The 15,678-nt window shown below is 37.1% G+C and overlaps 3 protein-coding genes across 3 annotated transcripts; all 3 read right to left on the bottom strand.

The window, feature by feature from the left end:
* LOC137710052 (RNA-binding NOB1-like protein) lies at positions 1–3,145 on the bottom strand. Its single transcript, XM_088695780.1, is given in 6 exon segments — positions 1–332; positions 446–562; positions 971–1,139; positions 1,369–2,237; positions 2,239–2,468; positions 2,700–3,145. Coding segments are annotated over 6 exon segments (1,902 nt in total). The 5' UTR covers positions 3,064–3,145; the 3' UTR covers positions 1–179.
* Positions 3,146–9,477: 6,332 nt separating this feature from the next.
* On the bottom strand, positions 9,478–11,838 carry LOC137711587 (actin-depolymerizing factor 7-like). The gene is made up of 3 exons (XM_068450839.2): positions 11,719–11,838; positions 10,986–11,245; positions 9,478–10,126 (listed from the first exon to the last, which is right to left on the bottom strand). Exons 1-3 carry the CDS (start codon positions 11,719–11,721, stop codon positions 9,976–9,978), a joined length of 414 nt encoding a protein of 137 aa, XP_068306940.1. The 5' UTR covers positions 11,722–11,838; the 3' UTR covers positions 9,478–9,975.
* Positions 11,839–12,318: 480 nt separating this feature from the next.
* On the bottom strand, positions 12,319–15,119 carry LOC137711108 (uncharacterized). The gene is made up of 6 exons (XM_068450313.2): positions 14,736–15,119; positions 14,076–14,641; positions 13,564–13,756; positions 13,377–13,441; positions 13,076–13,286; positions 12,319–12,894 (listed from the first exon to the last, which is right to left on the bottom strand). The coding sequence occupies exons 1-6, from the start codon at positions 14,886–14,888 to the stop codon at positions 12,526–12,528; spliced, it is 1,557 nt and encodes a 518-aa protein (XP_068306414.2). The 5' UTR covers positions 14,889–15,119; the 3' UTR covers positions 12,319–12,525.
* Between the last annotated feature and the right edge of the window lie 559 nt (positions 15,120–15,678).

Raw genomic sequence — 15,678 nt, 5'->3', positions numbered from 1 at the left:
TTTGAAATTTGGACATTCCATTGACACATAAATAACCGGAGAAATACTAACAAAAAATTGCTCTCGTATATTATATACAGTCGTAGACCATATAAATATCACCCCCAAATCATCCTAACGAACAATTGGAATATCAAAACTGGTCTATAAAACAATCAGTCAAAAAGAAATTAAACCCGCTATTTATGCTTAGAATGCGAGTAATGGTTGTCGTTGGGATTCCTCCTTCCACTGAAAACGGCCAGAGCCTTCCTTATGGGAGGCTGCAAAGGAGCCTTTTTATCGGTATGGTGGCAGAAGATGAAGTCATTGGTAGCAAACAAGTCGTCTCCCTGCAGATGCGACGTGGGATAATCAGACAGTTGATAATTGAGAAATAATAAACACGCACGGAATCAGAGAGGGTCACAACTAATGGAAACCAAAGAGTTTGAAAAGTTACCACCTTATGTGCTTTCTTCTTTGTCTTTGGATGTAGAATCTTTTGTGGGAGTTGATCTTCACGTAAAATGGGGTTCTTGGAAATGGCATCCCTTCCACCTTGAGGTAAAGGAAGCGAAAACTGCAAACAGCCATACATCAAGATGCGCACATGGGCAAGAATTCTTCAAGTGAAATGCAAAAGAGGTAAACATGAAACTACAAATGCAAACATGTGAGCCGGCACGCAAAGAGATGGATAAAGTATTGATGTATACTGAGTCCTTGAACGTAATACCTTATGTTTCCTAATTCATTTGTTACTTGTGTGATCCCAGTACCAATAATGTTATAAGCACAAAATCGAAGAGTACCCATAAATAATAACTGGTTGGTACAACAAGAGTGAGCGAATTGCGTAAAAACCATGGGATAGTGAGTAATCTTATAAAAGAGGTGATATGTGTTTTACTTGGCAATAAACCATCAGATCTAAGCTTAAGACAGATGGTGACCAATTCCTGGTAAAAGCTGATATAGAGATACTCACTCTTGTGCCACGCAATATGATCCGAGGTCGACGGGCTGCCATAACAATGCCATTCTCACCAACGGTAACCGCTACCTTCCGCAAAGTACCACCATTTCCACACTTTGTACAGAAAATTTTCCCAATTTCAGCAGTCACAGTATTGCATGCATGGCACTTCAAAATCCACCTATCAAAGATGACACCACAGAAGCTCATGATACAGTTGTTTCATCAAGCAATATTAGACACAATAGTGAAGGGAAGAACAGATTTAAATCCAATTGAAACAACTTAATTCTCACCATTCCATATAGAGTATTTAAGGTATCTTCAATAAACATCATGGTACACGCCAATCTATAGAGTTTGTAATAATATGCAAAGGATAATTGAAAGGTAGCGTATCAAATATGTACCTATGCAGCTGTCTGATCTGCATTCCTCCAGGTGCCACCAACCGTAAACCCATCTGCAAAATAACATTCTGCATTGCAAAATCACCAGTTATACAGGCTACACTGGACTCCGACAAGGACTTAAGCGCCCAGCTCTGCTCACTATGATCATCATTCAAAGTGGATGTATCAACACTTTCATTAGTCTCACTTGAGATCTCCAAGTGCTCTAGCCCTTCATTTATCGTTTCAACTTCATCCCCTTCAACAGAAAAATTCACATTATTATCAACGGTAGCTTCTGCTTCGAAATCATTAGCCTCTACCCCATTAAGCTCCTTCCCTTCTTGAAGAGCCCTTAGTGAATCTTCTTCCAGTCTCGTTTGCTTTAGAATTGAAGACAGTCGTTCATCGCCATTCTTTATCTTTGTTATCTCACCACCCTCAAAAATTCCATTTCTATTACATGCTTCTTCAGATTCTACAGGCAACGATTGATCATTGCCTCTAGCTTCCTCCTCTGCATCTTGAGCATCCTTTTCAGATAATGACTCATTAGACTTGCGCCTAGCTTTTCTTCTCAAAAACCTCCTATGCGTACTTCGACTGACAGCAGGCATCCAGTCATCAGCATTATCATCCAACTGTCCTTGGGACGCATCAATCCCAGCCAAAACCATCTTCCCTTCAATGCTTATCTCTTTCTTCTTGGGAAAATTTCTCCTATGTCTTCTTTCAGTGCCACCAACATCCTCCTGATTTTCAGAATGAGCATCACTTTTAACTTCCACCGCAGAACCATCAACAGAATGGCTATCAGAATCGATCACATTCAAGTTTATATCCTTCAATGGAAGAATCCTCGAACTAGTGTTTGATTTCTCCTCTTTCAGCATGTTCCAGAGCTTCCCACTCTTCCAAATTTGGAACATTATTGCCCCAACCAGGCAAATCCTTCTCTGGCAACCTCTTGACATTGACCATATGCACCGGAGGAGGGCAGTCCCTAAGATGTTCAGTGCCATGTATCTGAGCCTCCAACGTATAGGTCAGAGCAGTGAGCTTGATATCCACATCCGAAAGCGTTTGTAAATCTCCGGTGGCCCTCGCAAACTTAATAACTGCTCGAAAAACACAGTACCAAATCAACCCCAATTCTAAAACACATCCTACAATCTTATAAATCCACATACCCATATCAAAATTTCAACAACAAATCCCTAAAATCATCTCACAGCAATAATTTTCTACTACAATTCCTCAAAATTAAGAAACAATGAATAATTAAAGCTTTAAGCTTTTTCACATAAAACGTGAATTTATTGACAAAGAAAAAAAACAATTATGTGTACCTTTGTTGAGGGATTCAGGGGAGGGTTCCATGGTTTGGACTTCAAAGGGAAGAAAGGCAAGCCGGTGGCGGGAAACGGGGTCGCGGACCTCGTCCATGACTTCTGGGATAGAGACCAGCTTGTCGGCACAGTGGCTGAGGCTCTCTCCGCCTTGAATGATGGCATTAGCGTCGACCACTGCCATGGCTATACCCTTGGAGGACTTGCAGCTCTCCACCAAGACATGGGCTGCTGCGTTTGCGTACGGGTTTCGGGGCTTTGGCTGCAGTTGCTTCTTCACTATGCTGCTCCAGCATGAGATTGGAGCTGGGTTCGGGTTTGGGTTCTGGTCGGCGGCTGGAGCTGGGGCAGTAGCGTTGTCCATGGTTGCGTGCGAAGAAACGGAGGACCAGGGATGTTTGTTAATCCCTAGAGGATTTAAGGTTGTCTCCAAGTAGCTAAATCAAGAGAGAATTTTCAATGTGATCCTCTCGCACGAGGTGGTACATCACGTGTCTTTATATAAATATTAAGATATGTGTGTTAAAATATTAATAATTTAAAAGTTTAAATTTTTCACTACTTACATAAAAATACGTGATGTACTATCTGTGTGTTTATTACAACTAAAAATTTCTCCTAAATAACAACTAAAACCTAAAGTAAAGAGAATATTAGAATAGGATCCCCCAATGAAAGCACGCTTAGCTTTTCGGATCTTTCATTTGAGCTTTTGTTGTTAATTTTGCATTAAATAAATTAAAGAAAAGTCAAATAAATTGATTGAGAGAAATGTGAAGGAAGAAATAGGAATATGAAAATCATTATTCTAACTCTTTAAGAATATAATCATTATTGCCAGTTATTCATATGATAATGAGAAGAGAGCTTTAAATGTTGAACCTCTTTCAGTGTTTAATTTATGAAATAGTCAGTGTTTAGTTAAAAAACAATGACAACACTAATGTTCAATTGAAGAAATAATCAGCGTTTAGTTTACGAAATAGTGATAGTATTTGTATTCGGTTTAAGAAATAGTCGGTGTTTAGTTTACGAAATAGTGATTGTATTAGTTTACGAAATAGTGATAGTACTATTGTTCAATTTAAGAAATAGCCAGTGTTTAGTTTACAAAATAGTGAGAGTAGTAGTATTTAGTTTAGGAAATAGTCAGTGTTAGTTTACGAAATAGTGATAGTACTAGTTTACGAAATAGTTATAGTACTAGTGTTTGGGTTTAAGAAATAGTCATTGTTGAGTTTTCAAAATAGTAGTAGTACTAGTGTTCGATTTAAGAAATAGTTTGTGTTTAGTTTACGAAATAGTGATAGTATTAGTGTTATGTTTAAGAAATAATTAGTATTTAATTTATGAAATAGTGATAATACTAATGTTCGATTTAAGAAATAGTCAATATTTAGTTTACGAAATAGTGATAATATTAGTGGTCATTTAAGAAATAGTCAGTGTTCAGTTTACAAAAATAGTTAGTGTTCATTTAAGAAATAGTGATAGTATTAGTGTTCAGTTTAAGATATAGTCAGTGTTTATTTAAGAAATAGTGTTCAGTTTAAGAAGTAGTCAATGTTCAATTTAAGAAATAGTGATAGTATTAGTGTTAATAAAATTGAAAATTGAAAATTATCTTTATTTTTGGTCTTGTAATATTATTATTTAGTTTATTCTAAAAAAAATTTATGAAACAATGGTCAAATAAACAAATAATAAAATAAAATAAAATATGTTTTTGTGAAGTGAGAGTAGAGTGACATGAGAGAGTGGAGAGGTGAAAAGAGAGGAGAAAGGAGAGAGGAAAGAAAAAGTTAAAGTGGATGGGTGAGGCAAAAAGAGAGAAAAAGTTAATGTGGAGAGAATTGATGGGAATATGTGAAAGAGGGAATAGAGAAGGAAAAACGTTAAGAATGGTGGGAGAGTGTGTGTTGTGACGCGCGAGATCTGCGCGCCAATTTTATGTTAAACTTTTGTCATTTTCATTAAAATTTAAATTTTTTTATATTGAAGTTTAAGCCTTTTTCATTAATTAAAGTCAGGTTTTTTAGCCAAATTGGTCTATGAGATTTGCATAACTCCTCATTTTGGTCTCTGAGATTTGAAATTGATAGAATTGGTCATTAAGTTTGTTTATAATCAATTATTTTGGTCAGTCCATGAAAAATCTCTATTAAATAAGGATAAAATGACAAAAGTACTCTTATTTTTGTTAAATCATTTTGAACTATTGTTTATTAAATTGAGGATATTATTGTTATTTTGATTCTAACTTAACTTTTCATGGAATGACCAAAATGATTGATGGTGGACAATCTCAAAGACCAATTTTATTGATTTCAAATATCAGGGACAAAGTGAAGAGTTATGCAAATCTCAAATATCATTTTGCCTAAAATGTCATAAAGTTATTAGATGACTTTTGGTTTAAAAAGTTTAAACAAGCCCTTTTCATTAAAGCTCATAAGAATTATTTGGTTTTGGAAGTTATTCTTTATTTGTAAATGAGAGATTTTAAGTTCATATCTTGTCAATTGTGAGTTTGATGCTAATTTACTTTTCTACTTCACCCTCATTTATTAAAGTGGTATTAGCACTATTTGGTAGGATTATGAGAGCACACATTATGTGGGTGGCTCGCTTACCCTTTTTTTCGTTGATCCAGTTATTTCATTGGTTTGTTCTCTTGGTAGTGGTGGCCTTCCCTTAAAACTAAATCCCCAACCTAAAGACTTGTTTGACACTTTTGTTGTAGTATGATCTAAACTGTTGCTGGTAAGCAGCGAGCTGGACTTGGGCGCATTTTTGACTTTCTTCTGCAAAATCGAGATCGGATTTCAAGATCCCTAGTGTTATCTAGGATTCGCTTTTCTATGTATAAGCTGGGCATGGCGGCGATTAGAACTGGGATGACCCCTTTTGTTTTATTTCCCCAGTCTCATTTCAAGAGTGGTTTGATATGCCCATAGAACTCCATGCAATTCTTTTGGCCATTTACTCTTCTTCTCTAATGGTTTCTTCAAGCATTGTAGAATGGTTTTGTTTGAAGTTTTTACTTGTCCATTACCTTGCGGGTAACGCGGAATGAAGGTGAACCAATTTATAACTTTAAAGTTGGTGAGTTGTAGTTTATTGTTTATGAGTATGGTATGAAGGATGCATGATCGATAAATGATGTTCTTCCATACGTAGGATTTTACCCCTATCCCAGTGATTATGGATAAAGGTTCTACTTCAATCCACTTGGAGAAATAGTCTATGCCTACTATCAAGTATTCTTTATGGCCTTGTGCCTTCTTTAGTTGTTCGACAAGGTCGATGCCCCATTGCATAGAAATGCCATGATCCTGCTAAAGTGCTAAGTTCTTCAACATGTTGATGGTTAATAGAGGCGTACCTTTGACATCTGTCGCAAGTCTGAGCATAGTCTACTGCATCATGTCGTATGGTGGGCTAGTAATATCCTACCATTAACACCTTTTTTGTGAAGGATCTTCCGCTTGCGTTGTTCCTACACATACTAGAATGGGTGTCGTTCAAGATCTGCAAGCTTATCTTCAAGGTGACGCAAAACGGGTGGGGTACGAAGTAGGAGCATTAGTACAATTTTCTACTTATGACCGTGTATCTTGAAACCTTTTGGACTGGTTTCCTTGCCAAGTGGTGGTCTTCTGGTAACTTTTTATCTTGGATGTAACTGATTAACTCATTCATCTAGTTCTTCGAGGTGTCGATAGTGGCTACTAACTTCGGCTCAGAGTGGTGGATATTCAGAATCGCGAGATACTCGAACGAGATTGTTCATCGAAGTGCTTAGTCAACGATGGGCCTTATATTTGTTATGGTGTTGACGTGTCCATTCTCACTTCTAGGGATCTGCTAGATTTCATGCTTACAGAACCTTTCGAGCAGTAATTTGGCTTTAGTGAGGTAAAACCCCATTGTTGGATATTGAGCTGTTTAGTCACATTTGACCTAATTCATTATCAAAATGGAGTCGCAATAAACTGATAGTTCTTTTACCTGTGGTTCTGTTATGATTTTTAGCCTAGTGAGCAGTGCCTCATACTCCACCTTGTTATTGTTAGCCTTGAATCCCAACTTCATGGCTTACTCTAGTATGGACCTATCTGACGTTATCAAGACCATGCTTATTCCTGCTACATTTATGTTCCAAGACCCATCTATGTAGAGCTTACATAGTTTAGGATTTTTAGGTGTGTTTTGCAAATCTGTAAAAGAGGGAATGTCTTGGTCCGGCAATGTGAATTTGCCATGAAGTTTACGAGTACCTAGGCTCTGATGAAGATCTTCAGATGATAAACGACTTTATGCTGCCCAAGTTCGATAGCCCACTTGGTGATGTTGGAAGATGCGTCTGGACTATGCAGGATCGTAGGGGGTGTTCCGTCATGTAGACTAGCTTGAATGATTGGAAGTACAGCTGGAACTTTGTAGCTGCGGTAGCCAGTGTTAGGATAGGTTTTTCCATCTTGGGATATCGTGTTTTTGGTTTGAGAAGTGCTTTAGAAACATAATACACTGGCTTCTGGTCCCTCAAGTCTTCTTGAATCAGGGTTGCGCTGATTGGATAGTTTGATATTGCTAGGTACAAATACAAATATTCCACATCCATCAGTTTGGATGGTTGTGGGGGGTTAGATGTTATTCCTTTAGTTTTATGAAGGCTTCTTCATATTCATCCCTTTAGAGTAAGCCTTTATTTTTCTTTATAGCGGTAAATGAGGGTTTGCATTTGTCGGTAAACAGCTAAGTGCTGCAGCTCTTTTGGTCAGACTTTGTATTTCCTCAATTTTCCTTGGGGACTTCAAATCCATGATCACCTTGATCTGATCAGAATTGACCTTTATTCCGAGTTTGGTCACTAGGTAACCCAAGAATTTTCTGGACGCCACTTCGAATGTGCATTTTTCTAGATTGAGCTTCATGTTGTATTTCTGGAATAGGTTAAAGGATTCTTGAATGTGGTTGAGATAATCCTTCTTCTCCTTGCTTTTGACGATTAGGTCGTCTACATAGACTTTCATTATTCTTCCGATCTTTTCCTTGAAGATCTGGTTGACCAACTTTTGACATGTTGCCTTTGTGTTTTTAAGACCAAAGTTATGTAATAGTACGTACCTCAGTCTATGACGAAGGAAGTTGCCTCCATGTTTGGCTAGGAGATCTTTATCTGGTTGTAACTAGAATAGGGGTGTATAAAGCTCAACAATTTGTGCCCATATATGAAGTTTACCAGCAAGTCAATTGAGGAAGAGGCTACGGACCCTTGGGGTATGCCTTCTTCACATCAGTGAAGTCCAAACAGACTTTCCACTTTCAGTTCTTTTTTTGTATGAGCACCATACCCGCTAACCACTCGGGGTGGTAAGCTTTGACGATGAAGTTGGCGTCGTTAAGTTTATCGATCTCAGATTCAATGGTCTTGTTCCGCTTTGTGCCATGATTCTATTTTCATTGGATAACTGGTTTGGCAGTTGGGTAACAAAATAGTTGATGGTAAGATGAAGGGATTGATTTCGTTTTATGAAGCTAGTTTTTTCCCAGTATGGCGTTGTGTGGGGTCAGGTAATCATGAGTGGAAAAACACCAAGTAGTTGTAAGGTTCCGCATGAATCGTAAGTTTTACCGTTTTAAGAGACCGACCATGAGTTCCGTTGAAGGTGTGGAGAGTGTAGTCATGCTTTTGATAATGTTGTCCAATATCCCCATCCTTTCGATAGTGTCCTTAAAAAGGATGTTGACCACATACTCGTTGCCCACCAGAACACGACTGAACATAGCGCTTGAAATTTAGACCTTAATGACAAGAGCGCCATCAGGGGGTGATGGACGTCCTCCAATCCCGATCAAAGAACATTAGGATATTGGTGTTGATTGGGAATAGTTTGTTAATAGTTGCCACCATCATGCATGCATCATTTCTTTCCTTGTGGGTCTTCATTACAGAGGTAATTTTCCAAGGCCAGAGTAAGATGTATTAGAGTACGCTTACCTTGGAAGTTTGGGGACTTGACAACCTCCATTACAGAGCTAACTAAACAGATTAGCAATGCCACCATCATCCTGCTCCAGAGTCAATAGGCGAAGTTCATCGACTTCATTGAGATAGACTATTCTTGTTTCGCGAGATTTGAGAACCTAATCCATTAAGGAATCAACATGTTTCCTATAATCTTGGAGTTCTTGGTTTGAGGGTTGGCGTGCACCGCAAGTAATCACTCCTAATAGGATGCAATATTTACTTCCTAGATATCCTCATGGATTCTCCCAGTTCAATACGGTTTCTACTATTCTAAAAGATTATCTCCACGACTGGTATAAATACACCCTTCTAGGGTTCATCTCTGGTAACGCAATCTCTGCACACTTATTCTCTTGCTTACTATTTGAGTCTTAATATTGCTAACTTAACTGTCAAAAAGCCTTTGACCGACACACCTTCATCCCCAGACCCTAGACTCACTCACAGTTGTGTGTGCTTTTCTAGCTAAGCATATTTGAGTATCTTCGTCACTAATGGTGGTACGCGAATTTGGTTCCAACAACCGATATTATTGCCAACTTTAACAATTATTATTAGGAGTAGAGTTTTATAAAATGTATTAGTGATATTAGGAGTGTAATCTCCCGTTTATAAATTGTATATTATCGTGTCATAATTCCAATGTGGATGTCTACTCTCCAACAGCTTTAGGGCCTTTTCCAAGATTCAATGCTCTCAATATGTGTGTTTTTTGCAAAAAAGTATATATAATAGCAACACAATACATATGGATATACTTTGATTTTTCTTTGACAATATATAGAGCAAAACTACACACAATCAACCCGAGTAAAAAAAAAGGGGCACAAAAACAAAGATCATCATGCTACGATCATAACAATCTTCTAAGAGCAACACTTTGACAAATGGAAGCAAAGCAAAACCCTGTTCAACCAATTCTAAAGCAGCAGCAACAACATTTCGGCATCAACTAATGCTCTTTTCTGCTGCAGCCAATTTAGTTTTTGAGAGTTCAACCCCTTTGCTTTTTTAATCCCAAAATATCATAATGTTTTTGTTTTTTGAATAAAGCTTTGAGGTTATACAGAAGAGTACATAGTACATTCACAGATTCACTTGGTTTTGGAATGGAATGTTTTTAAAAATTCAAGTTATAGATAATGGCTATAAGATGTTGGTGGCCCCCAAAGGATACAGTGAGGGAAAGAATGAAAAAGATTTGGAAGAGAGAGAGAGAGCAAAAGGGGGGGGGGGGTCACTTTAGCAGGCTCGCCCTTTCACTATGTCCAAGCTCATCTCACTTGGATCTGTTGCTTGCAATTCAAATGAAATGCCGTCCAATTCTCTCTTGAATCTATCCTTGGAACTAGCATACACCATCTTCATCCTCACCTTTGATGAATCCGGTGACCTAATCCATGCCACAAAAACACATGTACAAGTATAGTTGTTTAGTGTTCAACAAAGTGCAAAAAGAAATGAAAAAAATTACTTGAACAGATATTGCAAAATTTCGCTAGAAAAATATTCACATTAGAGTCATCGGAAAGAATATACTTGGCGTTCATTTAGTACCCAAAATTGGATTTGATAATCCACTTGTTTTTAAGATACTTTTAAGCAAGAAATGAAGAAATTTGGTCCAAGTTAAAGGTAAAAGATGAATTACTCTCGGTAAAAACTTATTCTTTCTAATCCCACAAATGTCCGCACAAAATGGTAGAATAGAAGCACCTTATAACTGATCCCCTATAATCCCTCCCAACAAATAAAACCATTCACATCTACCTTCATTCTTACTTCAAACATACCATGAATTATATATCATTCATTCAACCAATCCAATCCAATCTTATTCACTAAATGAGCCCTTATTATTTAGCTATATAATGCACATTGGTAATTTGAAATCAACAGTGGTTGAATGAGTCATCCTTCAAAATACAACCTATTAGTAGTTGCATACAACTTTGTGTCTATAAGAGAGATTGTTAGCCATAATTGTACACAACTGGTTGTATGTATGGAAAAATTACTCTTTACAAACATGTGAGACTTGTACAAAAAATGGATAATCAACCTCACATGTTTGTTTACATTAGAGTCGGACACAAATTTCATTTGTTTTTCATAGGTGGCCTCATGCAAGTTATGGAACTAAGAAAAATAGTTAAGCATAGGCATAGCATATATGGCCATGGCATGTTTATTTTTCAAATTGATTTCCAAAAGAATATGAGAATGTGTAATGTTTGTGTGAAATTACTTACCATGCAATGAAGAAAATCTTGCTTTTCTGGCAGTTCTCTTCGGTTGTGAAATCGAAATCATAGACAGCATATCGACACTCATCAGCAGGAAAACTGGAGGTGAAATCATCATAGCTCTCATTAGGTTCCCCGAGCTTATCAACCACAATTTGTTGTTGCTCAATCTTGAACAGAATGAAGCGATAGCTCCTCTTTGCTTTTAGCTCCTTGAACCTCAGCTTGCAGTCATCGTGCACAGCCATTCCAGAAGCTGCATTGGCCTGCAGGATCCCATGTCATCATATATAAAAGTTATATCATTAGTTCCAACCTCTAGTTAATTGGTGCATTATTATAAACCTATTGATCATAAAATTATTACTCTATATAGATCTGTTTAAGAAATTTGTTTTCCCTATTTTGTTTGTATAAGTGATTTCTAAGAGCAAAAGCATCACACAAAAAACGTTTTGTCGGATGTTAACATGGTGAATGTTCTCTTATTTGTTTGCACGTGTGATTCAGATTGCGAATGTGACATGTTATATGTTATCATAAACCAATCTGGATCAAAATGAAGAAACAAACAAATTGGAGGGTAGCATGAAAAATTAAGCATCATCGTTACACAGCTCAATACAAACATAATGCCTTTGGTTGACCTAAAAGAAATAAATCATCATAATTGACCCTACGATATTTATGAATCATCATAAATTGTAGAAACAAAAACAATAGAGAAGAGGATGCATACCATTTTGTCTCCAATGAGAAAGGGCTTCTGAAATGTGAAAAAAAGAGAGAGAAGGGAATTGGGGGCCTAAGAGAATGGAAGTGGGGGCAAGAAGCACAATGAGAGCCTATGGGGGCAAAAAAAGAGAAAATGGATCCTTGTTTTTGGGATGTATGAAAGGTGGAGAAGTTGGAAATTAGGAGGCTAAGATAATGGAGGAGGAGAGAGTTTGGAGGAGAAAATTTGCTTCTTCTGCCGATTGTGTCCACAAGTCACTTTAGTCCTTCCATTCCACGTATTGTAACCTTAATTTGTTATGGCTTTTTGGGATAAATTCTATTGAATTTTCCTGTTTTAGGTCTAAAATGTTGTTTGATAATCAGGAAGGTTCTAAAGTGTTGAAATAACCTACGTGTTGGATTTAATCCGACGATTTGTAATCTAACAACTTAGTTGACTGATCATACGATCCATTTTATTTCCAAGGACCCCTTCTTATGACTATGGTTATTGGCTTATAATTTTAAAAAAGACGTGGTAGAAATACTTGGTTTAGATGGATGCTGTAGTAGGAGGGTATGTAAGTGATGGTAGTTGAATTTTATTTGGTTTCATGGTAAGTGATAATTAAAAATTCATAATATTTCTCTTTTCAATGTTGGAACCTGTTCGAAGTTTAAATCCTACCTCCCTGTTGATGAAATTATGTGGATCGTATCCATACAATTTGAAACTGTAAACTAACAGGGTACAAACTTTGTAATTAATTTATGCGCTTAGTTTACATTGAATTTTCATTGCTAAAACAAAAAGTAATTTTGTAAGAAATTATAGCTGTTGCTGCTTAGAGAGATTTTCCCAGTACTTATCTTCCCACTGTTGCACTCGTGTAATTGAATTAATATTCCTCCTGTATAACTTTGCAAGAGCTCGGGGTTCATAGGGAGGAGGCATGGTGCAAGGGTCTGTTGCTGATGGACTCTTAACCAATGATTCGGTCATAGACTTCTTCGGCGACTCATTTGCAGGACAAGCTATACTCTCCGAGCACAAATGTGTAGTGCCCTTGGGTATTCGTGGCTCAAATCTTAAGAGTTTAGCATATTCATTTAATAGATGAAACATGTAGTCATACACATAGTCCATCTTTAGCTCCTCCTGAATGAAGTCGCTTGCTGCTTTTCCAATTGCTTGTGCCTGTTCCAAAGTCCATAAGTAACAGAAACCGTAGAGTATAAACTTCCAGAGTAATGCTAGAGGGATCACATTGTTGACTGCACCTCTATAAATGTGGCAAAAATAGCTCTACTCGGAGTTTAAAAAGGACAATACCATAAATTACGAACAAAATGAAAAGTAAATTAGAAAGAGGAGTCACCTTTTGTTTGTGGTTGTTGCCCCAATCCACAGCAAACTTAATGGATCTACATTTGTTTTCATGCCTTATAGGCCAGTAATGGTGCACTGGTTGCAGACCTCTTGTGAAGAAATCATAGTATTTCGGTTTTATCAGCAATGTTACTGAATCACAGGCTAGAATGTACTTCTCGCTCACAGACCATGCATAACCCTCAATATAGATCTTGTACCTGCATAAATCATGATAAAATGGAATGATGATTAAAGTGAAATTTAATTACCAAACAGGAGAATTTTATTTATATGTCTACAAGAAGTACCTGTGTGTGCATTGGTCTGCTACATTTGATTGCTTGAAGCCTTGTTGAGATTCAAGAATCCAATCCTGAAATTATACCTAATTAGTTTGTAGATTTATTGGCTAATTGGGTTTTCAATCAAAAGTTAATGATGTTGATAACATATGCCTTTTGTTTAAACGAAATTAGTTTTTATTTTTAATGGTACCTGAATGAATAGGCGAGCATTCCAGTCTTGTGTCCCCGAGACATTACATTTGAGTAAGTCTTTCCTCGTATCAGCAACAAAGGGGTTTCCTTTCCAGTAGGCATAAGGTTCTCTGTCCATCCATTTGATCCTTTCATTGCCTTTCTTGACATCTTTCAACAAACCTTCCCATGGTTTTATGTTTATCTCATTCCTTCAAAAATTCATGCAGGCTATGAGTTATGAGAAAAAGTACTTTAAAACAAAATTGTAACATTCTCTTGCCAGATATATAATATGTACGTTGTTAGACTGTGAATTTGTATGAATTTGGACCGACTGTTTGACATGACATTGTTCCAAGAGAAGTTTCCCAACACTCAAACATAGCTAGAATAGTTACGTTGATGAATTATTAATTTAGTTTGTATTTAGTCTTAATTTGAGTGGTCCTTAGAGGTTTGGTGCCCTATCATTTTCATGCCAGAAAGTAAACAAAAAAGTTAAGCCAAATTCCAAAATTTCAAACATACCAACCCCAGAAGGACCAATCAGGGAACACAATGTCCCTTGTCCATCTATCACCACAATACCGGAACAGTGGCGGTACCCGAGTCGAGTTCAGTCCCTGGTAGTCCCTTGATCGGATGACCGGCTGGTCATCACAGTCAAACATGAACTCCAAGTCAGGTAGTCTGCCAGGATACCTCCTAAGAAGCTGCAAAATGCCCCATATGGTAAAAACATCCCTTGTTTGTATGGACTGCTTGTACTTCTCAACATAAACCTTGCCCTTCACAATCACGAGCCTAAAATGCGCTGTCTTCTTTGCGTTCTCCACCATGTCCCTTGTGATTCCTGTGCGTTTCCATGGCATGAGATCCTGGTGGATGAACCGGAAATAGTCCGGGCACAAAGGGTTTGGCGACGGGTCAAGTTCATCAGTATTGCTAAAGGTTGTAGGGTAGTTTGCTGGGCAGGTCTGAGTTTGGTTGCCAATGGAACAGTTGAGTGGGAATTCAACTGGTTTAGGGGTTTTTTTAAACTTGTTGGAGACTACTATGGTTTGGTTTGTAGAACTTCCAATCTGAAAATTGGACTGTATCATACAAAAACATGAAAATTATATGTCAAAACATGCATAGGCGGTTTAGGTAAAATTACTAAAACTATATCAAGTGAGTAAGGCTTACGGTTTGAACCCAAAAGGAAGATAGAATGGCCGAAGCAACAATGAATAGCCCCACGAAGAGAATAGTATTGGTTGCAACAGCAGCTGGTGCAGATCCCTTTAAACTTGTTCCCTGAAACTTGAAAGGTCTGGCAAAACGATATCCACGCAACATTGGAACTAATAATAATTTTGTTTAGCTATAGGTGACTTTGGAGTTCTGAAGTCTAGAGCTTTGGTACTGCTTTGGATTTTTTTTTTTTCCTTCCAGTTGTGTACAGCACCAGAAAGCCCTCTCGCGTAATAATTAAATGGTGGGATTTATATATGGTGCTTCATCAACTGGTAATTGTGTAGATTAATTTCAAGTTGACGGGAAGAGTTAATTAAAAAATAATAGAAAATTATGAAATGATGGAAGAATAAAGTAGAAAAGTAAGTAGTAATCCGTCGGTGATAGGATTTTCTTCGGATTCTTTATGTGAGATCCTACGGATCTTCACATCTTTTATGTATATGGTTAATTTTTGTTAAGTATTATTTGTGTTTAATTTAAAATAAGAAATTAAAATAATTTTTAACAGCACGATATAAAATAAATAAATATTATGAACAAAGAGAATTCGGATGACATCCAAATCTGTCGGTTGGGTTGGAGCCAAAACGCATTTATGGAGTTATTACGTGGTTGGCACGTTGCCTCGCACTCTAATCAAAACCAGTAAAATACACAAATTATGACTTTTAGGAATACAAGGATATAGTAAAATATACATGAAGGCTTAAGAATTCAAGGATCTTTAATTGCATGTTTCCACCATATGTGTATTGTTTATGTTTAAGAGCTGCAAGTAATTGTGGCACTATTGTTGCGTTGTAAAAGTCTTTGTAAATTAGAGTTTGTCAAAAAATATGATATCTGTGTTTTTTTTTTTTTTTTTAAATTCAAAAACTTCTTATTAATC

The sequence above is a fragment of the Pyrus communis genome, chromosome 6 (genome assembly GCF_041283825.1).
Source record: "Pyrus communis isolate YQ-2024b chromosome 6, ASM4128382v1, whole genome shotgun sequence".
Taxonomy (NCBI): Eukaryota; Viridiplantae; Streptophyta; class Magnoliopsida; order Rosales; family Rosaceae; genus Pyrus; species Pyrus communis.
Note: the sequence above shows the minus strand (reverse complement) of the source record. Positions and strands in the feature narration are given on the sequence as shown.